The 25,644-nt window shown below is 40.3% G+C and overlaps 1 protein-coding gene across 14 annotated transcripts in view; it reads right to left on the bottom strand.

The window, feature by feature from the left end:
- The window catches only part of TSPAN4 (tetraspanin 4), a 435,304-nt gene that overhangs the window by 58,241 nt on the left and 351,419 nt on the right, over positions 1 to 25,644 (bottom strand). For 13 of the 14 annotated variants that reach the window (XM_051804242.1, XM_051804246.1, XM_051804247.1 and 10 more), the window contains 2 exons: positions 17,621 to 17,812; positions 528 to 602 (listed from right to left, as the gene is read on the bottom strand). In XM_051804242.1, coding sequence (XP_051660202.1) covers positions 528 to 602; positions 17,621 to 17,812 — 267 coding nt within the window. The remainder of the gene's footprint in view (positions 1 to 527; positions 603 to 17,620; positions 17,813 to 25,644) is intronic. The other variant, XM_051804239.1, reaches the window with a different exon arrangement.

Genomic DNA, 25,644 nt, shown 5'->3' with positions numbered 1-25,644 from the left:
CCACAGACAAAAGCTTTGTTTATTGAACTTTTATATATTTACCCTGGCTTTCCATTAGATTCTAAGTACACATGTGCTGTAAGAAACAATGTGGAAAGATAATGAATTTTGTGCATTTGGTTGTGCTAAGGACACCTCCTTTGTAACAACATCAATGTGGCTTTTAAATTGTACACATTTTTTAAAAATCCTATTCATTCTGATGGGTGTCTCTTCCTACATGCTCTTAGTGAGGCTCATTCACTTCTTTTACTTTTTGTGGGGGTTTTGGTGTTTGTTTTGTTTTTTGTTAATGACAGATGCACTTGGCAGTCTCTGTGACCTTGAGTTGTACACATGAGCAAGCAAGACAGCCCAGTCCTGCAAGGCTGTTTATGCATTCTGAGAGAGCCCCTTCTGAGAGGAGTGTCTCAAGGAAGACAGAAGCATGATGTGCATACCAAGACAAGTGCTTCATGATTTATTTATAGGGAAAAGGGGCATATAAATTTGCTGAAGGGGAAAGAAAAATGAAGAATTTGACTTACCTTGTCGGTGTAGACGAAGAACAGAATCACAACAGTGAGCTCCAACAGAAATATAATTAACAGCATGATAAAAAACTGTCAAGAGAAGAAGGGACAGGGGATAAAACAAAAGCAAAAGCCATCAACATCTATTTCAGCTCTTTCTGGATGCACAGTAAGTACATTCAGCAGATCATGCAGACTGGGGAGTGGGAGTCATATAGGCAGCAAGATACAAATCCGCTGCAACATAATGCAACTGAGAAAGCAGATAAAATAGTAGCCAGGAAACATGATGGGATCTGTGCATACATATGGCTCATTTATACCACTGGTTTCAGTGGGACAGCCTAAAACCCCACAAAGAGCAAGCCAGTGCTGTGTTTGACAGCAATACTTGAGGACTCTTCCCACACTAGGTTTTCTTTTTTTTTCCCCATTGAATATCGTCAGTGCTACCAGTGAGATATCCAATGATACTCAGTGATATCCAATGTTACCAGTGAAATCCACAGCTTCAACTTCCCATTGCAAGAGAAGGTAGCCTGGGCCATAACTCATGAAGTCATAGCTCCTTTCAATGGGAATTGTGAGAGAAGTGAAAAGTATACCAAGTAGCCTTAGAAGCAGTTTCAGGTAGCTACACAAATCACCCATGAGTTTCAGTTGAAAGGGGCTGATTTGTACTGAAGACATCAAAGCAAAGTCAGTCCACCATCTTTTCTTATTAGCCATGGAACTGTCTAAAACCCAGTAGTCAAAAGCTCAAAGGAGTGGATAAAAAACTTTTAACGTAGGGATTTCAGGTAGATTCTCTAAAGCCCTCAGCTTTGATCGACTTCAGTGAGAGAAACTGTTGGCAATGCCAAACACTTCTGGAAAACCATATCCTCTGCATTTTGTCAAGATGCTGGATGGGTCTGCAGCAGCATCAACACAGTAGTTGCATAGGACTTTAGAATGAATGCTATCAGAGCATATAAATGAAACTGAGTTTTGCAAAGATAGGTAAAAGAAAGAGTAGTTTTGGAAATTTTTTAGGCTCAGGCAAAGGTCCTGCTCCCTATAACACAAACTCCACACACTTAGCAGCCTGTTAGCAGGTTGGAATTCTAATACTGAGCAACACTGACTTAATTAGAATCTCATCCCCATGAGAAAAAAAACAGCTACTGTCTCTTTAGCTTCAACCAAAAGGTTGCAAACTTATGAAAGTTTAATAGCTACTAAGCCTTTATCAGAATTTCTGCACTGCCTGGTAAGTCAAACCCAAACCTTTGAACCTATGGATTTCTGTGACTGAATGGAGGGCAAAAGGTCAAGAAGGGGAAAATACTTTTCTCCTCTCGTAGAATTACTGTGTCTACAGAAATCATTGCATTTTGCCCTGTGAATCTTAAATTATTTATTTTCAAATCTTCATCACCAGTATTTTCACACCTGCCTGACCCTAATACTGGATCCTATTACTGCCTAGTTTTGAATCACAGAACCCATTTATGCTCATGATCCAAGCTGATTTCCATGTCATTACCAATCAACACTGACCTTCTGTATGGCTTTGCAAACCAATCTTGGTGCAGCTTGCTTACTTTTTACAATTTTAGTCTTCTGCATAGCATTAAATGAAATAGGACAAAGCACATCACTCTCTGCAAATATGCACAGATACTTTGCTCTATTCATTTGGCTGCAGAGCACTTTTTTGCTCATCTGTAAAGCATTGCTTTTCCAAAATGTGCATGTGAACACCACTCTCTCCCTGTGAAATTCCCAGGCATAGCTAGGATTGCAGCAGACAATTTCTAGAACAAAGGAAGGGCTGATACCAATTATTAACAGTGATCAGCATTTCCTACCACAGGATCTCAATTTCATCAGCTTATCATTTTGCAAAACCGTAATTGTCTGTGTTTATATATTCTGCACTTGTTTCTGTCTAAAGGATAAAAGCTTTTGAAAGAATATCAAAAATAGAACTTCAATTACTTTTAAGAATGAAGCAGGGCAAAGTATGTTATTCTGCCCAGGTTAAATTTCTGGTGATTTAATTTGCAATCCTGTCATACCGCACTGTTTAGAGCAGGGACCCAAACCAGTATGGCTCCATTTCAGGCACATGCCTTTTGTCTTACCCAACTATGAGTGCATTTTTGTGGGAAAGTTATTACCCTTCAAAAAACTGCATTTCACACATCCAGTAGAGATGAGAGGGCTCAGCAGCTAAAACCTGCTAAGTGTACAATCACATGCTCACGCATGACCACAACCCACAAACCATCCCACAGAGACTCTTTTCTGCTCCTGTGGTGCCCACGCTCACCCGTGATGCCTTTCTGCCATCTCCCCAGAGCCAAAAGCCTCCAGTCCCGCTTCACAGGACATGACCTGAAACATTGGGTATGTCCAGGAACTGGAATAAAATTCAGGCACCTGTTTTTCCTTTGCTCTCAAGAAAGCTTTTCCTCCCTCCTCTGCACTCAGCAGCATGGGGAAAGTACAGATGAAGCCAGGGAATGGCTTTGCAGGAGAAAGGGGAGCTTAAGGAAGAACATTTTTAACAGCAGATGGAGAATGGTTTGTCTTAGGATATGATCTGGCTAGCAGTTTTAGAGAAATTGTACCTACAGGCAGCAGTCAATTGAGGCAGGAGACACCAGAGACAGTGGCAAGGCAGAGGCAGAGGACACCTGCACACATGCCCAGGAGGGGCAAGGCCTTTGAGAGGATGATGGCATGGGGAGGACCCTGTGCTGGAGCCAGGGGAAAAAAAAGCAAGAAACAAGGAGTGGTAGAAAAAGGAAAGACCACTGCACTGACTCTCATGACTGAGGACATGACATGTACAGCAAGTGAACTGGAGACTGGCAAGGGGATGTGTCATTATTTCTCAATACCAGGAACAGCAATTAAAAGTTTATCCTAATTCACAATAAAGTAAGTGAAGTTTCACAACTCAAGAGTGTTTTCCCCTGCAACACTAACTCTGTTAAAACCACCTCATCTTCAGACTGGAGCAGGCAGCTGCTGTTGCCAGCCATGCTGGTGTGTTCACCAGCAAAAGGAGGGTGGACCTTCTGGCAAAACCATGATGGTGCTCCTGCCTTAGTTCATACGAGAGAAATAGGTATGACATTGTCATCATAGAAGGTGCTAAAATTGCAGAGTCGAGCACTCAAAATTTAGTAAATATGAGAATAAAACTCCTCTCAGTGATGGTTATGTATCATGTCTAAGTCTTTTCCTCAGAGGTTCCTCCAAGCGGGCAATTTGGTTTCATGCACTGCAGATTTTGGAAGTCATACAGTGAACCAAAACTAATGTACACTGTTCAGAAAGCCAAAACCTAGATAAGTAGGATTATCCTTTATCTCCATTTAAAAAAAAAATTGGTTTGATATAAAACATCTAGTTTTATCTTTCTTACCATTTGCATTCATTGACAAAGCCCATGCAGTTATATCACAGATAACTAATATGCATTAGCAATCCCCCTGTGTGCAGACACTAGAGACCGGCACTGTATCTTTTATTACAAAGGTAAATTATGTGAGGTCAACTTTAAGCTGTAGGGTTAAAATTCATCATCTGGTAAAAGTCACAAGCACCTACATGTCAGCACACGTGTCTTCCCCCTCTAAAGAAGAACCACACCTGAACTCAAATCAACTCATCGCCAAATAGAAATCAAAGCTTCAGACTGAGCTGGCTGCAAAGCACAGCCTGCACACTTCAGCACATTTTCTGACTCACCATACTAAAGTGCATGCATGGTCATATGCACAACCTGTTCCTCTATTCCCACAGCACCTTCCAACAAAAGTTCATTTTCAGTTCAATCCTTAGTGTCATTCCAAAGGGAATGATGCACAATCTGTGGTCAGAACCAGCTTGGCACATACCATTCAAATTTAAAAGGAAGGAACATAAATCCACTGAAGGCTCGCAGCACCCAAACCCCCACCACACTTGCTGGAAACTCTCACAGCTCCTTTTCAATTGAGTTCTCTCACTGTGGTGATAAACACAGAGAAGAATAAAAATTAGGTTTTTTTGGTTCACTGGGGCTGTAGGCTGTTGGTATAATAAAGATTTATGCATGGAGAAACAACTCCAAAGCAAAGCATTCATGTGAAACTCCATAAAAAAAGATTAATCTGACCTTGTACAGAGAAATACTTTACCACACTACTTGTCAAACAGTGGGATACAACCTATAGAGGTTCAGTGGAGGGGTACCTACTCCTCAGCTTTTCATAAATTACATCTGAAATAACCTCACAGAAGTTTTGATGAGAAGTGAGGTAAGGTGATGCATTTCTGTCTACCACTGCTGATTCTGAACCCCTAAGAAAAACACAGCCAGTTTCTCAGCAGCTACCTTTATATTCTACAAAGCCTATGACTTTCTCACAGGTTCTCATTAAAGGAATATGGAAAAGGCAGTATGCAACTGCTATCAAGCCTACCTGATAGATATGCACCCCCCTCTTGATGTCAGAGAGAAAAATCTGCTAGAGAAGAAGAGGTCCCAACTTTCAACTCCATCCCCGTTGGAGCTGTACCAGGCTTTTGACCCACTACTTCCACTTTCCTTCATCCAGCCTCATAACATCAATGGAAGAATCAAGAACTGTACCCTACGTACATCATTTAAAGTATGTTTCCATCACAGTTCACAAAGGCACAGAACCAGTTAACTTTATTTCCTTCCCAAACAAACAAGATTCCTTTGTTTCTCGGATGTTACAGACACTTGCCTCTCTGCATGGTGACTGAGCACCACACCCTAATACACAGGATTGGGTCTTCTGCTTCCCCACTGCCTCTCCTTCCTCAATAGTTGTATCATGTTGCTCAAATTGCCCATCTCTCCACGTCAGGAGCAGCTGATCATCTCACAGTCTCCCAAATACAAAAGTGACCCAGTACAATGAAAACCAATGTGTGACTATGTTTTTAGCCTCCTAACATTTTGCTATGAGACTAAATGTGGTATAACTGATGGTAGAATCAAGACTGCTATGTTTAGACTGATTGCTGAAGTAATGAGTTAGGTTTGATGGAGGTCTGTCTCAGAAGAAGACAGCAAGATCTAAGTGTGCCAGACTCTCTTCTCAACTAGCTAATGACAAGAGACAGAAGTTTCTTGCAAAGTATTATTCAAATTCTCTTCAACGAACAACATGAAAGTAGTAGGAAGATCCAAAAGCCAGCAGTCTCTTTGGAATAGTGATACATTCCAAAACGATTCTAAAGTTCATGGTTTAGCAAACACATTGTTTAGACTATACTGCATTCAAATTAGCATAACCTACCTAAGAGTTTGAACAAACAACTTCAACAGTCAGCATGCACTGTTTTCCATCTCACAGTGCCTACACTGTTAAACTGTCTGCAAGGTGGACAGTCAGCTTCCTTTCTGACAGAGACAGTATGAAGTACAACACATTAGCAGGTAGGTTGCACCTTTGAAAATGCTCCAGCAAGATAACTGCTCTTCACCTGCAGCAGCTCCCAGGATGCAGAGAAAAAAAAAATAGAAGATTTACAGGCAGTGTTTCCTCTGTAACATCAACTGTAAGTTTGATATCTCAAAGTCAAGGATTTTGCCTTTAAGTGAGGTTGGGTTACCAAGTCCTCACCAATAAGCTTTAATTTCAGTATTACATTTCACTTCCTAATTAATATGCACCTCAGGTAGAAGAAATGACATGAATTTACTGGGCTGAGATAGTTGGTCTTCATAGCCTGGGAGGGTTTTTAATTTGTCTGCTTGGTCCTAATGTATACATATATAACTTTGATATTCAAGAATAGACCAGCTCTGACTGCTAGAAGACAGTGTCTCCTAAAATCACAGAAACATACAGGTTGTGTAATGACCTCTGAGAATTGTCAACCCCTTTCCAAACAGCACAGTCAACTAGATGAAGCTGTGCAGAGCTATGCCCAGTCACCTTATGAGCATCTCCAAGGATGAAGATGGACAGTCATCCACAGCCTCACTGGATACCTTTTTCCAATACTTGGCTATATTCATGATAACAAAAATATTCCGTATCTCTAATTGCAATTTCCTTTGTTTTAACATGTGTCTGTTACCTCTTGTATGATCTCTGTGAATCCTTCCAAAAGCTTTATTTTCTTTAGATTCTACTGTAAGGTAGTTGAAGACATGAATAAAATATCCTCCTTGCTTTAATTTCTTAAGAAGAACAAACCCTGCTCTCTCAGTCTGTCCTTGCACATCATGTGCCCCATAATCATCACAGTGGCCCTCCACTGGATTCCTTCCCCTCTGGTAAGTACACATCTCTTCTACTGGGGAGCTTCAAATCAGGCTAAGCACTTTGGACGTAGCCTTATCTTATTCTGGAAGAAGGTGTTACTGTTTCTCCATGTCAAGAAATGTAAAGGAATGTGGGGCTTGGTATGGTCCACAACTACCCAATTATTACATTTATATTTTTATTCTGATTTGAGACAAAGGCACATAGATTAAAATGGAGGCTCTCCACACATTTCAAACATCTCTGCTTGATTTTTAGATTACGATTTGATATGAACAGAAATACCATCAAAGATAAGTTTGATATCACAAACTCACATCCTGCACAAATCCTTCGCTTCAGGGATAGAGTCCTATCTTTAACATTGAAGGTGTAATATTTTTAATAAATTACGTCAAATTTTTGCCTACTGTCATGGTAAGAAAATGAGTTCTATCCCAGCTGAAACTAGGAGACATAGAAATTCATAGAGTTCCAATAAAGTCAAAAGAACTTAATGGATTTTATAGCAGGCAGACTTTACTGAGTTGTCTGAAAATGAAGAACTTTCCCTAAATTTGTTTTGTAATTTTCCTGTTATTTTATCATAGGTTATATTATTTATATTTAAATAATACTTACTGGACTGAGTGGAGATGCCTCATTACTATGGTTGGCATTTTCCAAATCTTCTACCTTCTCTGCAGAAGTGTAGCATTCCCATGTCCAACCAAATTACAACACATGTATCAACAAACTTAGATGCATAAACTCGAGCACCAAAAGGGGTAACACTATCAGAGATTCTGAACGCTATAAACTATTGCCAAATTTACGGCATATTCCACACTTTGGAAAAAATCCAGCCACCTAAGAAAACTGAATCAATGCAAGAATTCCCACTGAGATACTGCAAAAACTGGAGAACCACCCACTCTTTATAAGGGTCCTGTATTATTGCCAATATTGGATCTGGTTTTGTAAGCACAGCAATATGAAGATCATCCTGAAGCATTTTAAAAGGCTTCCCAGAACAGCTTTTTGCTAACATACTGGTACATGACTTCCACAGAATAAAAACTGATATGGTATAGTTTTTATCAGCATTCAAAAAAACCCCCCAAAAACCCCAAAGAAGCTTTCTTCCACTTTTGAAAGCAGAAGTGTTTCATGTATCACTAGTTCTCACGAGAAGTTTGATTTGACATAATTCCCCATAGGCATTTTGATCTGATATATTAATAGGAAGTGGGAACATTATGAAAGGTTCGTTTATTTTCCTTAAATTTTCTTTGATTTTCTTTTCCAAGGTACTGAGCAAGGAGAAGAGAACAGAAGAAAAAGTGCAATGGGAATTGTACTTGGAAGTGACTTCCTCTGCAGCCTGGAAGACTTGCATAGAAAGAGACAGAGCAGCGAATCAGAAATGACAGGACAGTGTCCAGACTGTAAAAATAACCGGAATGACAGTCAATAAAATCCCAGTGTATTAATCTACTACATGAACTTCAGAGCAAAAGGGAAAGGGCAGTTTGTTTCTATCAATTTCCCTCACAGTGGATTCAGATTCTACATCTCAGTACCAAAGTTCTTGCTGACACTAGGTTTGAATGCTCCTTTCGTTAGTTCCATACGATTGTTTTTACTTACCACCCTCTGTAGCACAATGCATGCTACCTTCCTGCCCACAGCATTTAGACTCCTTGAATATTGGTAGAAATGTGCCCCATCTGAGCCTTCTCTCTGCCATGCTGTGCATATTTAGCTCTTTTATGCTTCCCTGGAAGTAAATCTCTTTAGCCTCACAATCATCTTTGTTTTCAGCATAAAAATGATAAGTTTCCTCATAAACTGTAAAAAGGCAGTAATATATATGAGCAAACTTATGAACAGAAACTCCATTATGAAAATGGCATGTATCTAAATTTGGTTCATCAACTATTATTCTCTAAAAGCCTCAATAGTTAATTCATTCTAATTGTGACAAAGTCTTGCATGCTTAATGCCTGCTGGATATATAGTACATCTTTGTTTATGTTTGGACTATATTTTTTATGAATGTGCAAGAACTCCTGCTGATCAATAAAGCTCAAAGAAATCTGCAGTAATTATTTCTGGGAATATATACAACATATGCCATCTTAACACATTAACAGTGTTTCATTTTAGTCTCATTACTGCTTTCAGTTGGAATCATTCAGTCTTTCTGCATTAGAGAGTGAGAGTTGAGAGACTTGATATTCCCATACTATGCTTCAAAGGATTTTAACTGGCATTTTATGGTATTTTTAGTAATTTTTCATATTCTCCAGCAACTGACTCAAAATCAATGAGGTGTAATCAAATATTAGCCAGGTCTCACTCTAATATCACAACAGTAGGTGGGTATAGGCCCACTTAACAGATCACAGATTCCTTAGCACAAATTGAGGACTCACTGGCCTTTTAAGGGTTGGTTCATCTCTTCTGCAAACATAATGCAAAGGTGTGACATGACACGGTGTCAATCTTTACACTAGTTCAGAGAAAAACTCATCCTACTCATGAAGTACAAGTGGCTGTAGAAGAAATAAAACACTGGACTAGCTCTTACACGTCCCTGAGCCACTCCATTAATGACAAAGCAGCTGCTTGAGTCCACCTAACACAGGTAATGGATATAGTCAATACAAATAAAAGGCTCTGCCTTGGGTTTAATACAGTATTCTCCATCTATGGTGATGACATGCAACATTCGTTAGTGTCTAAACTTACACCTTTTAGTCACACTTTAACATCACCTGTGTATTCAGTAAATGAAGCTTCTTCCCTGGGATATTTCTTGTCATCTGGAGAGCCAGCATGAAACAGGATTGAACAGCTCAGTGCCCCGAGAGGAGGAGGAGAGCAGCAGCGAGTGGTCCCCACACCTTCCGTGAGGAGCGAGTGTGTTGGCAGGGCTGGCTTCACACTCATGTTCACACTGAGCATCTGGCTGACCTCAAGTGCTGGGCAAACTGACAGAAGTTCCCCCAAGATGATAAGGGCAAATGACACGACCATGCTGCTCAGCTGAAGGGGAAAAAAATTACTGTGAAATTCTGCAGTCCTCCCTTTACACCTACTTAAAAACCCTGAGCTAAGCATGCAATGGGACCTCACCTGTCAGTTATAACAATAGAAGATTTATCTTATTTCTAGGAGTCTCAAAACAGTGCCTAGAAACTGTGATGTATGTGTACATGAAGGAGATGGTGAGAAGATGGTCAAGGAGAGAATAAAGAACAAGGTAGAGTATTTTTTCTGTATTTAAATTCTACAGCTGGTTTTATGCCCTGTTCGCTGTTCTCAAATGTGGTACACAGAAGATGCTGCATCAGATGCACATGGGACGGTCTTTTAGTAGCTTAAAAAACGTACAGGTAGTCTGTTCAGCTTACCTAATTCTGACTTTAAGGTGGTAATGTTTTCCTACTGGAGATCTGAAATGTTTATAGCACCAAATCAGCTCTGGCTACACCTTGTGTAGGCATCACTGATTTACACACACTAGCCTCCATTTCTTTACCTCCAGATCTGCATTTTTCTGAGGTGCAGGTAATTCTAACCCTTACAGGAAAAGAAGTCAATGTTGCTCTTCAATTTAGGATGCACTATGAAGGTGGTTAAAAATGACAAAAGAATGACTGGGAATACAAGCACACAAGCTGCTTTGGTAAGCCAATTGCTTTCTACCCGAGGAGAGAATTTTATTATCAGAAAAAAAATTATCAAATGTTATGCTCAAAAGTGACATGAATGTCTGCACAAGCAAGGAACACATAGGTTACCTGTCCTTTACTTTCAAAATGGGAGAAATTCTGTTGCCTTTCAGATCTTGCAGGTGATCCTAGGTCTAGAGCAAAAGTCTATCCAAAGCAGCAGAGGACAGTCTTACAGATCAGACAATAAACGTATCTGTCCAGAAACTGCAAGCTCTGGCAGAAAACAGGCTTTCTTGAAAGTGTTTTCCAGACCACCATGTAGTCTTATGCTCTGGTTTTCCACCATGAGGTTCCTTAGATTACTTAGCTGTCCTGGCAATTTGATGTGCAGTGACCCACCTTTAATCCTTACAGACAGTAGAAGGGCAAGATGAGGCTTAGTTTCTGGGTCCACTCTGGAAATGCCTCACAGACAGGCTTTTTTCCCAAGAAACCTCTGGCACATGAGAGTTGGTTGAACGCTGAGGTAAAAGATGGAATGAGGGAGGCTTTTCAAGTGCTAGAGGAACTGAAGACTGCACAGGTCAGAGAAGCTGATGTTGCTAACACACTGCTGACAACTACCAGTTAACAAATTAATCAACAAGGAGTTAGGAACTCGGAAACACTGACAGTCATTTACACAAACAGATTAAACCTTCAACTGATATAAATTAGTATAGCTCTACTGACTCCTGCACATGGTGCTGCCACACTGTTGGACTGCCATAAAGCAGGATCTTGGCACTACAAAAAGGAATGGGGACATTAGGAAAAGGTTCTTCACTGAGACAGTGGTTAGTCACCAAAACAGGCCCCCCAGGGAAGTTGGGCACCAAGTCTGTCAGAGCTCAAGGAGTATCTAGACTACACTCTTAGTTACACAGTTTAGTTTAGTTAGGCAGTCCTGTGGGGAGAAGGTAGTAGGACTAGATGATTCTTACAGGTCCCTTCTAATTCAAGATACTGTATGATTCTATATCTCAAAGCACATCAGGTACTAGTGGTATTGCATCATTCTGTATTAGAAAACTAACCCTATGAGGTTAGTTCCTACACACTGAGCCTAGAGTTGAGTCTAAAAAGAGGAGGGAAGGAAAACAGCTTTATTTTTTTTTCTCTCCTCTGTTCCAAGATCCTTTGATTAACCACCACCAGAGTTGAAGGAAAGAAGGTTCCATGCCCTCCTGAGTTGCAGTACCAGCCAAGCAGAAGGAGCTAAAAACTGAAAGGCAACGAAGAGCTGATTCTTCCTAACAGAGACAACCAAACTAGGGGAGATTGGTGCTCAGTACTTACAGTCCAAACAGGGCTTTCATACGCAACACAGCACCACACAGAGAAGTGTTATACATGATGTATAACGCTCTCAGGCTGTATATATGGCATCTGCCTGGACTTTGCACTACTTGCTGCAGTGGCTGCAGCTACCATCTCCCTGATTTTGCTAGTTTGATTGCTACAACACCAGCTCGTGCTAAACTGGAATGAGAACCTACTGTTTGATCTGTAGCATTTACTTACTGAGACGAAGTAATTCACGGGCTGGTTTTTTCCCATTTAGTTGCTTTGAAATAAATTCCCTGTCACCAATGAAGTTTAAATTATCATCTCTCTGGATCCAGTGACACTATTGAAAACAGTAAGGTTTTTTAGTCTCCTTTTCTTTCTACTCATTAAGTTTTTCTTCATTTTCCTTATTGCTATTTCACTTACAGATGAGCTGGCTGAAGTTCAGAAAACTCTCAACAGCACAGTACAAAACATCATGGGCACTCATTTTCCCCTTGGACTATTCCGTAAATGAGACTCTTTTGATGTCTGGATAGTCACACAGACATGTATATAGCATCAGCGCATTCCACAGCTGGTCCTGACCTACTATCAAGGTTTAATTTTGATCTTATTCATTCCAGCAACTGTGATGAACTACTTGCTATTAACATGAGGTCCTCATTTAAATTAAACTGAACACACAGATCTGTCTGTTATTTTCCTTCCCCTTTTCATTAACCATTGTTTCAGCTTTTCTACTATAAAAATCAGGGTTATCCACAAATCAGCAAGAAGAGGAAAGTGGGTGTATCTAAGACATTTTGTTACTTATCTAATCTGTGATGTGATGGAACATAGCCAACACTGGTGCTTTATAAGAAGGCAGCTGGCTTTGGGTAATCAGAGAGGAATGAGCATTTTGTCTGTTTCAAGCCCTTTCCCCTTTCTAGTTTATTCTTGTGTAGAAAATGTGTGGCAAAGAATCCCCTCATCCTCTACCTTGTTTGACTGGATTATTGATCATGCTGCATCCCAATCAGAAGAATGTGTTCTTTGTATCAAATCACTAGGGAAAAAAAATGTGTTGCAAAATCTGAGGGTGAAATAAAGAACTGCCTAAGGATCTTATTTCCTTCTAGGACCTGGGTTATTATTTAAGTTTCAACTGTACAGAAACATCTATACATGTATGCTGTAACAACCAAATAAATATTAAACTCCTTCCTTCACAAAGGGCCTGATACTGTTTTTTACCAGTATTACTGTGATTTTCTGGACCAAAAGTAAGTTCCTATTTGCAAAAAACATATGCACTAGACCATGTTCATTGACCCTTTCTGGCAGTTTCTCTAAATGTTCTGTTTCACATTTAACTGAAGGCAATGTTGCAATTAGGCTGATCAGCTCAGCTGGGACAGCCTTTGAGTGGAGCCCATGGAAAACAGCTAAGTCTGCCAATTAGGCACTTTCAACAAAATAAAAATTCAGAAATAATTTTGCTTTGGGATGTTTTTATTTATCATTTGGACACAGTCCATATGATAAAAGAAATCAAAATTTGTATTCCTATTATGGAAACATGGATTAAATACTTCTCAAAGGTCATTGAAGCACACAGGATGGTGAGATGTTTTGCTGTAATCATGGAAAGATGATAAAGGCACTGAGATTTAGACAATTTGGGTTTGCTTCACAGCTCTCCCACAATCTCCCAGTGCAACTTACCCAGGGCACTTAGTTTCACTTTGCTGCAGCTCCCCATCTGTCTAATGAGGATAATAATATTTTCCATTTGTCTTATCTAATTAGATGATAAACTCTACTGGCCAGGTACCTCTGCTTACTAGGAGTTTAATACAGAATGAGCATCCCCATGGGCTGCCTGCAGGGCATGCTGTAATACAGATAATAAATTACATAATCCATCATGATTTAGTGTCTAGAGCTAAGACTTTTAACCTGGACTACCCATGGAATAATGAAAGACCTCTTTCAGTGCAAGCACACAAATATAGATCTCTGCTAAACATGTACAAAAGGCAGAGAATTCAGGCAATTTAGCTCCTCAAACATAGATCTTAAGCAATTAACCTAAAAGACAATGTTTACACAGACACTGAAGGATCAGGTAGGTCGACGTTTGAGCATGAAAGTACTTAATCAGGCATATATTTCTTTAGCACAGAGAAATGGTCTGCTCACGTGTGCATACAGCACCTGCCTGAAGTCAGTGCTATGATCAAGCCACCATAACTGATTGTGCTGGAGTGGTACAGCAAGGTGATGCCCCAGTCCCTGCAAGGACCTGCCCTCAGCGGGACAAGCACATGCATTGCAATGGGTAAAGAGCACACAAGCCAAACCTTTTGTTAGAATTCACAAAGATGATGGATATGGCTAACAGCTGTGATGGATGTTATAACTACATCCCATTTGCAAAGGGAAAATGAACAAAGATAGATTAGTAATTTTGTATCAAGACAGCCTATAGAGATTTGCAGCATAGCTAGATGATCCAGCAATGCAGGAACAAATATCTATGAAAAAATCAGTGGAAGTCCATAAATTAACTTTCTCAAGTCAGACTCTTAGCTTATTACCTCTGTCACCAGCTGCAGACAGTGACCCAACCCATCAGAACAATGATGCCATTTTCTAATTACAGCTGAGCTTGTAGCAAAGGGACCTCTGTCATACAATCTTGAGCAACAAGACTAGCAGAAATGTCAAACAAATCTTTCTGATGCAAGAAATATTTACCTTCTTCATTCACCAGTCTGCATCTACATTCAGATGTAAGATTACCTACACCAGGTTGTATACTTATCTCAAGAATGCCTGTTGCTTTGATTTCCCTAGGGAAATCTAATAATGCAAAACTTTATCTTCTTTCACATTGTAGCTAGAACAAATAAGAATCAGTGCTATTCTCTGTTCACTGAGATCTTAGAATGACAGCTACAAAACTCACCCCATCTATGTACTTGTGCAGAACTCATAGGATGGTTGAGGTTTCCTGTTTCCTTTTTTTAATTTCTTTACATTCGATTTTACATTTTCATACTATTGTATTCCTCTGCATGCACAGAAATAGGAATGAGTTTGTTTCTTAAAAGATTAATGAAGCACTTTCCTGACCATACATTGGCACTGAGTAAAGAATATCTGCCAGCTCCTTAGTTCATGGACACCAAGTCAGTCCTTTCAAGTCAGTAATCCATGAAGCTTTAGACTATCTAAACTCTCTAATCAGAGAGTTAACGTGGATCATTCCTGACTATGGTACATAGCTATGCAAAAATCTCATTTACAAATTAAACTTTACATCTGCTTTCGACTTCCTTTCTCCATCTGTCCTCTGCTACTTAAAACACTTGGTCTGTCCTCCTTTCTTTCAAAAGTCATTGCCAAATGCCAGAGGTAAGCAACACTAACATTCATACCTAGCATCACAGCAGCCTAATACCAAAGAGCTTACAGGTGTGCTGACAACCCAATACAAATGTCATGTGGAGAACACAAAGACACAGGATCAGTGTCTCATCTGCTCTGCAACCTAGTGCATGAAATGAAAATAGATTGAAATGTCTCTGATATTGCTCATTTTTCATTCACTCAAGCAAACTCCTTAGGAAATCTCATCCTTTATCACATCATCAAACAATAGCACTATTCCTAAGGCAAGACCATACACAAACATCCTTTGTCTAACACGTCTAACACCACACAAACTTCTGCTTCTCCAATGCAGGTGGGTTGAGCTACTAGTTCTTCCTGTCCTGCTCCCTCACAGTTCATTTTAGGACCCGAGTAGTGCTCCATGACTCCTGCACTATCTCCAATGTCTTCCTCCAAACCATCCACCCCAGTAACAGCAGCACATCCTCCTAACTAGTAACTGCCACTTTCCTTTCCTCTTTCTTCTGATTTTAGGATGCAGAATAAGAGGTGCCCCTGTTGTATAGGAAATTCATGTTTCCAGTCCTTGCAGGGCAGACTACCAACAACCTATTGCTGGGATAAGGTGCACTATGGGAGATATGAGCAAGTGGAGATCTAAATTGTTCTTGGTTAAACCAGGCATGACCATGTAAAAAACAACCCAGCTTTTACTTCTCCTTTCCTTTTAGTACTCCATCAATAACTTTTCAATGGTTTTAAGCCCACCAGAAACCTGCTTCAAATGCGTGCAGACCCTGTCTATCTCCTGTCCCCCCCTGTTCTCTAAGTCTGTTCAGTGCTTGTTTCTTTACTGGTTTAGAATCTCATGAAGTTCAACAAGGCCAAACAAGGCCTACAAACATTTCCATCTCCTTAAAAGAATGACCAGGTAGGATTGGCTGAGTACATTTGCCCTAGTTGCAGCAATGACAGCTGATGAAGGGAGGTTTTGCCCTTGCCAAAGGGAGACATGAGGGCCAAAGAACCACATGAAATAAAAGGCTGAAACTCTTCCAATACCAAGGACTGATTGCTAGATTCTGACCTGACCCTGACACACAAGAAGGCACTGCTCACTGCTGGTCATACCTGAGCTAGGCCTTCAAAAAAGCACAAAGCAGGTGATAAATTTTGCACATATAAGCTATACTTTTAGACTCAGCACCCTGTGGGCTCCTGTTGCATTTGCATTGAAGTTGTAATCCATTGCATGTGGTTGGTCAGATACTTCCTCCACAAAGTGGGTATTTATAAGACTGTTGAGAATGTCAAGGACTTTTGGCCTTCCTAGTTTAAATTTCCACTCATAGAGCTGCCTTAATTTCGATTTATATTGTTCATTTTAGCTTCAAACCACATACCTGCCATAGAAATAGCCAGACTGACTAGTCCTGACTGGTTAAAAATCAGCAGAAACAACTGACTAGGACAGAGGTCTCGCAAGAGTCCTCTGTTGAAGGCTTGGAATCTCACAGTCATTTAGGAGACTTGAGGGACTGTCTGCCTGAACTCATTCTGCAGTTCCCAGGGGAACAAAATGAGTATGTGAAACACAGTAAGGAACAACCTTCTACAAAGGCATCACCGGATCACCAAACTGAATCCCAGCTTCACTTCACTGGGAGGTTTGCCAAATCTCATGGGGAAGTCCTAGACTGGAGCAGCAAGATCACCTCACTTCAGGGTCCTAAGCTGAACAGGATGCAAAATATACAGTAATGCCAACTACAGCAGGTATTCACTACTCCTAAAGTTCAGCTTTGAGTGGCATCAAATTACACTTTCATAAAATACCCCAGGGATGTGGCTCAAGCCTCTGTGAAATCATGGACAGCTGGCACTTTATTAATCTTTGATTTCACAGCAGTATCCTTGTGCTGGTACTGTTGCTTCCTGACATCTCAGCCATTTGAGAGTAAATGATTGGCAAAACCACCACTGTCAAATCTGAAGGTCTTGTTTTTCAATTTAAATCAAAATCAACCTCTTTACAGTGTTTCCTGCCTACACTGATCTTTCTGTCCAGGACTTCAGATCATCCATCCCAACAGGGCAAACATTTGGAACAGATCTCTACCAAAGCTGAGTAAAAAATAATTCAAGGATATATTGCAAAAGATGTCCTCACAAAACTCCTATTTCCCTGAAAAGTTCAAGGAATCCTACATCACCTCTAACAATTCCCTTCTTGCAGGTCTCATCCTCCATGTTAAGATTAAAAGCATGGTCAGGGATGATCGAGCACTCCTTAAAGTGATCGAAGCCTGATTCAAACATGACTCACATCTCATCTGTGTCAAGTGAGCAACTTGTGTTGAAATCCCTGTCACTGTAACATGCATTGGAATAGTAAAAGCACCATAAGACAGCAAACACCACAGCAACATAGTGGTTTAATACTCACACTCAGCAGGAGGCACTTGTTTTCTTTGATGGCACCTATGCAGCCCACGAAGCCAATGATCATGACAAATGTCCCTGTGACGATCAGTAGGTTGGCAGCAGACAGGGACGGGAAAGATGAGGAGAGAGTGGCAAAGTTCCCTTGGGTAACAGCCAGCCAGATGCCTACACCAAGGATTCCACAGCCCCCCAGCTAGGAAAACAAAGAGAAACAGAGAAACTCAATTATTGTATCCAATCAACTCCAGATATTAATCCATGTCAATATGGCAGTGGTAGAATGGCTCTGCTGAGGTAACCCAGCAGTCACACCTAATAAGAAATGATCTCTCCCTACGGCATTTTCAGTAGGGCAAACAAAGCAGAAAGAAAAAAATTATAGAGAACTCATCAGTAAGATGTATCACTCAAGAAAAAGACACATTTCCTAAATTCAAGACACAACTTTAGATACCAGGTCTCTTCCTCTCTAGTGAAAAAGTGGACACTGAGTAAAGGAGAGGTTCCCAAAGGTTCAGTTCTCCTTTGGGAGAACTGAAAAAATTCAATGGGATTGAAAAAATCCATGTCCAATTTAGGTATCTTTGAGAGCTGCCCAGAATGGCTGCAGTACTTTTGATATCCTGTTCTTCCCATCCTAATATACACTGTCTCTCATCCCTGACACATACCATAAACAGATCTTGCCAGAGCATTTGCCTGGCAGAACAACACATTATTCTTCTTATTAGTTCCTGTCCAAGGTCTAGCCTCTCTTGGAAGTAAGAGAGCAGTTAAAGTGTCAGGGGACCAGAAAAGGAGGAAAAATCCTCCCATAACATTAAAACTCCCCAAATATGTTTACTCCTAATGTGACACTTCATTGGTAACTCAATCCTCAGAAGAGGACTTGGCTGGTTTAGGACAAATTTGAGGAGGAGCAGTAATACAGGCTTCCTAGGCACAGGAACAAGGAAAAGGGCGGATGCCAGCGCAGGCAGCAGCCACCACAAAAGCATAAAATTTACAATTATTATATACACAAGGAACTTTCAAAAACTGCAAACATTTATAAGCATGCTGCTTATAACTGAGAAAACCTGCAGAATTGTAACAATCTAAGTAAAGCTGAGCAATTAAACAGAATTAAATTGAAGGGGGTTTTGCATTATTATATAGTCACAATGCATCTCATTACTTAGCTTTCTTTCTTTCCTGCTCTCCCTTTAAAATAACCAATTTTTATTGAGTTCTATAATTGCACTTTATTAACCAAATCAATTAAAGGCTAGGAAAGAAATTGTGTTCCTAAGAGTATTAAGCCAGACACAGGAGCATATCCATTAAATACCTGCATAAAGTGGATGAACATAAGGCAGCTCATGAACCAGGGAAGGAAAAAGATAGAGCTAATCCTGGGGCAGAGCTAAACCTCAGAAATGAAACACAGAAGAGAAACACATAAGCCAAAGTAATTTCTTACACTAATTACTAAGGTTGTCTCTGAATGCCACTGAATTCCCTCCCAGTAAAGGACAATAAAGGCAACTGTGTTTTAAGGCAGGACTCCTCACCCCAGCTGCAAACCAGTCTATTTTGTTCAGAACTAAGGGACTAAACTATACCTTCATTGCAATGCATCTCAGCTGCATCAACCTGCGTGTCTCCACTGAGGAAAGGAAAACTCCTGGACACAGGGGCTCAAATCACCTCACTCAGTAGCCTTTTCATATTACAAGCATCCCATATCACCATATTCACCCTTTCTCAAGTACCCTCTACAAGAACCATGGAGAGATAGTCCATGCCATGATCATATATCCTGGAAATACCTTCCCTTTATGTTCACTTACAGACCATGGTCTTTAACACGGTCCAAAATGATTAAAAAATAACCAAGGGAGAGGAGGGGGAAGAATACTTAAAGAAGGTAACCCATAGAAAATCATTTAGGATAACTGAGGGAATATAAACAAAAGCTATCATCATGGCCCAAGGAAAAGAAAAATTGAATCAAATTAGGAATAAATTCCCTAAAATGGGAATAAAACTCTGAATGTCTATCGCACTACAGAACAGCATCAAAGGAGAGGTGACAGACAACAAAGCTAAAACCAAAATGGTCAGAATGTTGAAATACAGTCAGGAATAGGACTAAACTGGCCAGGGACTGGGACAGAAAGCACAACTGGGCTTCTGCATCTTCAGCCTGGTGGAGGTTCTGCCTCAAAAATCAGCCTTGGAGCTGCAGGCACAGTGAGGCCGCACCAACAGACCAATTAAGCCTAACGAAGGTGGATGCCCAGCAGAGGCATGACCTTGCAATATGTTTAGCTATTATCTTCAGTCCTTTGTTCTGAAGCAATTCAACAGCACCAGTAAGAGGCAGCTTTTTTCATCAGTTTTCATGTTCCCCGTGTTGCTACACTGCTCTGAGTGATACCAACACCCACAACTATCATCAGTATTAAAGGAGGATGCTGTAAAGGCAAGACCTGCTTGCCTGCTCCTCCATCACCCACTAAATTCTTTATGACACTCAATGCATAATACTTGAGACATCGTTGCCTGGACATTTGAATCCAGTCTCTTCTGACTCCAAAGTCATTCTTGCTTGCGGAAACTGGAAAATCACCAGTAGCACAAAACATCACAAAAGTAGGACACAGTTTGCGCAAAACGCCACGACTGTGGCTGTACCCATTTAGATCAAGGATGAATATTTCAGGTCAGTTGGTCAGCAGAAGTATCTCACTACAGTGCCCTTGATTCAGAGATACTCTCCATCTTCCTGTTTTTGAAGAGATAATGCACAGCTCTTCCTTAGGTTGATTAACCAAACTCTGAAACGCGCAAAGGGATCCCTTGAACATTAAAACATCTGGCTCAAGCTGGATTTCCCAATATCAGCACACACTATTGAAGACTGCTTCACCCTAGTTCAGCCCTCTTCCTTTTCCCACATCAGAACACCCCCTTTATTTGGTCCCCGAATAAATTTCCTAAGTTGTTACACCAGGCCATGGAAACAGGTTGCCCTTAATTCAAGTCCAAATGGCTCTTTAAAGCCCCCTTTTCCCCACAGAGCAAAGCACATCTGCAAGTCTCCATTCACTGGCCATTTTAACACTCAGGCACCTGGTTAAGGAAATGCTTAAGGGAACCAAGACAGCCACAGGAGCCTTTCCAACAATAGCCAAATGTTTTCTTTTCTGAAACATTCAGAAAGCTTGCTCCCTGCCTGCCCTGCCTCATCCCCCATTCTGAACTGAACAGCAGCATAACTCCCAGTCTAAAATCTAGGGATTAGAGGGATCACATTTCTTTATTCTGGATCAGAGCCAAGAGAAAACTGTTGTAGTTGGTTCTGTGCTGCTTGTCTGGTTTTACTTCTTCCTTTTGGTATCTAAGGCCCTGTTAGTTACGGATAATTTTACCTAGTTATTTATGATGTTCCCTTTCCTCCACTTTTTCTCTCCTTACCCCATCCCCACCCCTCAGTCCTTTTTTTTGTATCAAACAGTCAGAAGCAGAGTGAAGAAATGATAAGTTTTGACAGTTTTCAGGGCTTGTCGAGACGTGAAATTAAACAAAACCAAAACCATTAAAGAGGTTATTCTTGATAATTTGGGGATTTCCATGCAAACAGTGATGCTGTCATGGTTAAAAGAGGAAACATTAAAACAAAAAGATTAGTGAGAAGTCTACAGTTTAAACCTGATCTATTGGTAGTCAAATGAGAGTGTGTATCAACTCCATTTAGTGAGTGCAGAGTCGACTTTTAAAAAAATCCCCTTGAAAGATGTCAGGCTGATAACAAAATTTTTTTTCATTCTCTTGTGAAATGTTTAACACATTATTTGCCTAATTGTTCGTGATAATCCACTCTCTTGCAAGCAGGGCAGCTCATGGTAAAACCTGAAACAAAACGATGCTTTCTCTAACATTTTTTTCCCCAATAAATGTTGCACATTATTTTGCAAAATCTTTTATTCTAAAGTCAAAACAGTTGGACACCAGAAGGAATACTGTCATAGCCCTGAGACTTAGGAAATTTGAGTCAAGTGTCTGTTCCAGGACAGATGTCAGTGTAAATCTCAAATAGGCTATTTAGTACGTCTGTGCCTGAGCTGCAAAATTGTGAGTAAAAGGACACGAGCAGCGGGTTCTTTGCAGGCCCTGGACTTTGCAATTGGCTCTGGAAGGAGCAGATTATTCTGTTCAAGACAAATTGCTCATAGGCATTTATACAGCAGTCAAGCAGTAAAGCAGATGCCTTCCTCTAAAAGCATAGACTGAGTCTCTCTTCTTCCCCAAGAGATACACAGACATGTTCTCTTGGCAAAAAAAGCTGCCTATGGAATTAGATCCTCCACATTGTTCTAATGGGCTAGAAAATAAATTATTCAGGCTTCAGTGCATACATTTAGAATTGATCTTACAGTATGATAATCAAAGTAATCCCAAACAGCCCTGGATATATGCATGTTGGTGGAGAAAATTATTTTGAAGTTACAGCTACACACTTAAAATACTACAGGAGAAATTGCCTCATTGTTCATGATAATGGTGCTGGTGTCTTTAAGTGGGTTTTTTATTGGTTTTATTACATGGAAAATGCACCTAATTGAGGCTTTTCATATTGTATCTGATTAGGATCCACTCACCATACTTCCTCTTTTAGCTAAAAAAATTTCCTTGTGTATTAAGAAATATGCTGATAACAGAATCCAAGTGGATTCTGAAAAAACAGTTGTTTTGCAGTTAAATTAACTTCCCTGGAGGATTTTTCTCCCTAGTCTCTACATATTTAAAATAAAAGGGCTTTCTCAATCCCACTTATATGAATATGCTTCCCCCTCTAAGTATGTAGTTAAAGTATACAGTGAAAAAATCAACATCTAAGCATCAAGAGCAGCAATCTGAATGTTATCCAGCAAACGTTCTTGTAATATTAGGCATATTTAAATTACTGTCCCTTTCTGCTAGACACATGGAGGAGGTGGAAATGGAATACATATACACACAGACAGGATCAAATGAATCAAGAATCTTACATGGAAAAAGCAGAAGCATGTGTGCAAATGCAGAGGCCGTGGTGCTCTCCATAAATGTGTGCGAACAACCTGTTCATGTAGCTGTTGCCTATTTAGGAGGAAGGAGGAGTCACTTCTGGAAAACAGCTTCAAACACACTGGCCACTTCTGGAAAACACCTTCAAGCAGGTAGTTCATGGTCATCATACTACTGAAGATCTCGTAGACAAGCATCTGCACCACACCACCAGGACCCACTGCCAGTATGCAGGATAACTGAATTTGCAGGTGGTGTCCACTTTGGCAGAGCTCATGTGACATAAAGTATCACCTCAGAGTAGCACAAGCTGCATTTCTTTCACTAGTCAGAAGTCTGAAATTTAACAAATATGGGATAATAGACAGAAATTTAACAAAGGATGGTACAAAATTTGATCCCTTTGGGCCTCTGATTTTAGACAGTCAAATGGAGTAGTAAATGTGGAACGAAGCACATTTCTACCCTTGAGAGTATCGAGGCTAAAACTAAAGAATATGTGTAAACCTCATCCAAAATGGCCATGATCTGAGTTGTGTCCTTTTAGTAAGAATTTTAAAAGAACTAGGAAAAAAATGTTTGAAAAAAGATCAGTTAGTGGGGACCACAATCTTGGGAAGAGACTGGAACAGTAGCAGTAAACAGTAGCAGTAAATAAACACCAACATGGAATGGGAAAGGTGACTAGAGGATCGTTATTCATTTTTCTTAAGATTAAAAAAGATAGAGTTTATTTGGTCTGCAGGTTGAAAACCAATAAAGTAAGTACTTTTTCATAAGACATTTAATTAAATTCTAGAATTCCTTGCCAGAGAATTTTGTGGATGTCAAAATGCAGGTTCAAAAAGGGATTACACAAATCAAATGAGGACAAGGTATCGTAGCATTTCTTAAAAACGATATTTGACTTGCAGCCTTTGCTCCATTAACTGGTGCAGTGGGTAAAAATGTCCTGTCTTGTCCCTACTTTTTTCTTATATTCTCTCTAAGCATTTCTGAGCAACCCTGATCAAAAATAGGGTACTCGTCTAGATGAAACCCTTTCAATGTCATGGCCATTTGTATGTTCTCCTTACTTCACCCTCTTCCCCTCCCTAGTTTAAATGTTCACTTACAGTTTGAATTGATTTTTGTTTCCACTTGCTTGCTTGACTTGGCTTCAGCCTATTTTCAGAGACAGGGCTTTAGATATAGAGTTAAATCCTTGTTTCTCCTTACCTACACATCATATTGGTGTTTTATCAATGAATACATAGCTTACTTCAACCAAAAATTAAAATATCTGTTCAGTCATCAAATTTATCAAATTTAGAAACAAATTCAAAGTCTCTTTATCTCCCTCAGATCCACTGGACCTAAAAATGCTGTATTTCTTTTCTTGTCAGCATGCAGATCCTATTGAGCCTCTTCTCTCTCAGACTTAGCAAATCTGGAATAAGACCTGCTAACCTCTACACACTCAGTCCACTCGATCTTTTTGCAGATTAGTTGCAGGGAAATCCTAAAATTTATTCCCAGGCATAACAGACTCTGGTGTTAGTGCAATCAATAGGTAAACTAGAAACAGCACGGTGCTTATGCCCACGTTTTCAGTATGGCTTATGGAACTTGGGCAGCCGTCAGCAAATTCTCAGCTGTCATCACTTCAGAGCACTTGAGCTGTCTCATAACTTGCATCAAAAAATCAATGAGAACAGGGCTTACAGATCCTCTAGATCATTCAAAACATCTCTCTGATTTCCCATCCTAGGGAGCAAGCAGCCTTTTAAAACCTTGGCTGAATGCAAGCATGTCCTTTCCACCCCATGCTCCACCCACATACCTTTAGCACCTTGATTGTCAGGCTGGCTGATTAAGCACAGCCCCACGAAGAAGTTTTTTCAGAGGAGAGTAAACAAGAGTAAAAAAGCCTCCAATCTATTGAGTCTTGGGATAGACCTCAAAAGTCTGTTGAGACTTGGGATTTCAACAGTTAAGCACTTCATGAGGTTTGCACAGAAGGAGAGAAAGGGAGGGGAGGAACAGAAAAAGAAAGGGAGAAAAAAAAAAAACCTAAAAAAACTAAGCCTGTCGTCTGTAAAGCCTCTTGGTAAAAGGAAACAACCCAGAAAAGCCTCTCTTCATCCAATTCAGATAGGCTCTTGTTGCGTTGCTTCTCTGACAGACACGTCCATTCTCAACTCCTAACGAGTGCTAGCTCCATCCAGTAGACAGACATTATTCCAACTAATTACACATCACAAACAGATGCTGCTCTACTCTCAGAATCAATGCTTTTTTTTAGAACATCTCATGGCAGTATGTTCTCTCAAGCCAAAATCTGGTGTCATTTAATTCCGCTTTCGAACTCTTTCACTAATATCTCCATGACTTATTGGAAGATGTTTTAAAAGAGCACAACTGTGTAAGGCACAAAGCATTTGAAATGCCAAGCTCTTCAGCTCTGCACATAAGCAGCAAAAATTTAAAAGCTCTATGAAACTAGTTGTTTGCCCATATTCTTTTCATTTTTGCTTGAAAATAACTTTTGAATATAAAAATCCCATCTTGCAATATGGACCATTATGTACATGAGCAGCAGAAAAACGCCTCCAAGAGTTGGAGGCCTACATTCCCAGCTGGTGTCAACCAGCATGACCAACTGGTCACCACCCTGACCAACAACTGCTAAGAATCCAGTCTGGATGTCACATTTTCTCCTGAATTAACATCCTGTCTCCCTCTCCTTTAGAAGCCAGTGTCTTGTCAGTAGTGCAACACAATGTGCAGCATGCAACATAATTTCAAAGTAGATGTGATGTACCATCTTCCACGAGCCTCAACTTGATATCCTGCATGACAGGGAAACAACTGTCATATGAACACAGGTAGCTGAGTGCTGTAATCCTAACCTGTGTTCTACCTGCCAGCATGACATCCTGGGATTCATACCCTCACTGCCTTCTAACTCCACTGTAGTCTTGTCAAAGGTTA

The sequence above is a fragment of the Manacus candei genome, unplaced genomic scaffold (genome assembly GCF_025592945.1).
Source record: "Manacus candei isolate 608988 ecotype Guabito, Panama unplaced genomic scaffold, ASM2559294v1 h1tg000060l, whole genome shotgun sequence".
Taxonomy (NCBI): domain Eukaryota; kingdom Metazoa; phylum Chordata; class Aves; order Passeriformes; family Pipridae; genus Manacus; species Manacus candei.
Note: the sequence above shows the minus strand (reverse complement) of the source record. Positions and strands in the feature narration are given on the sequence as shown.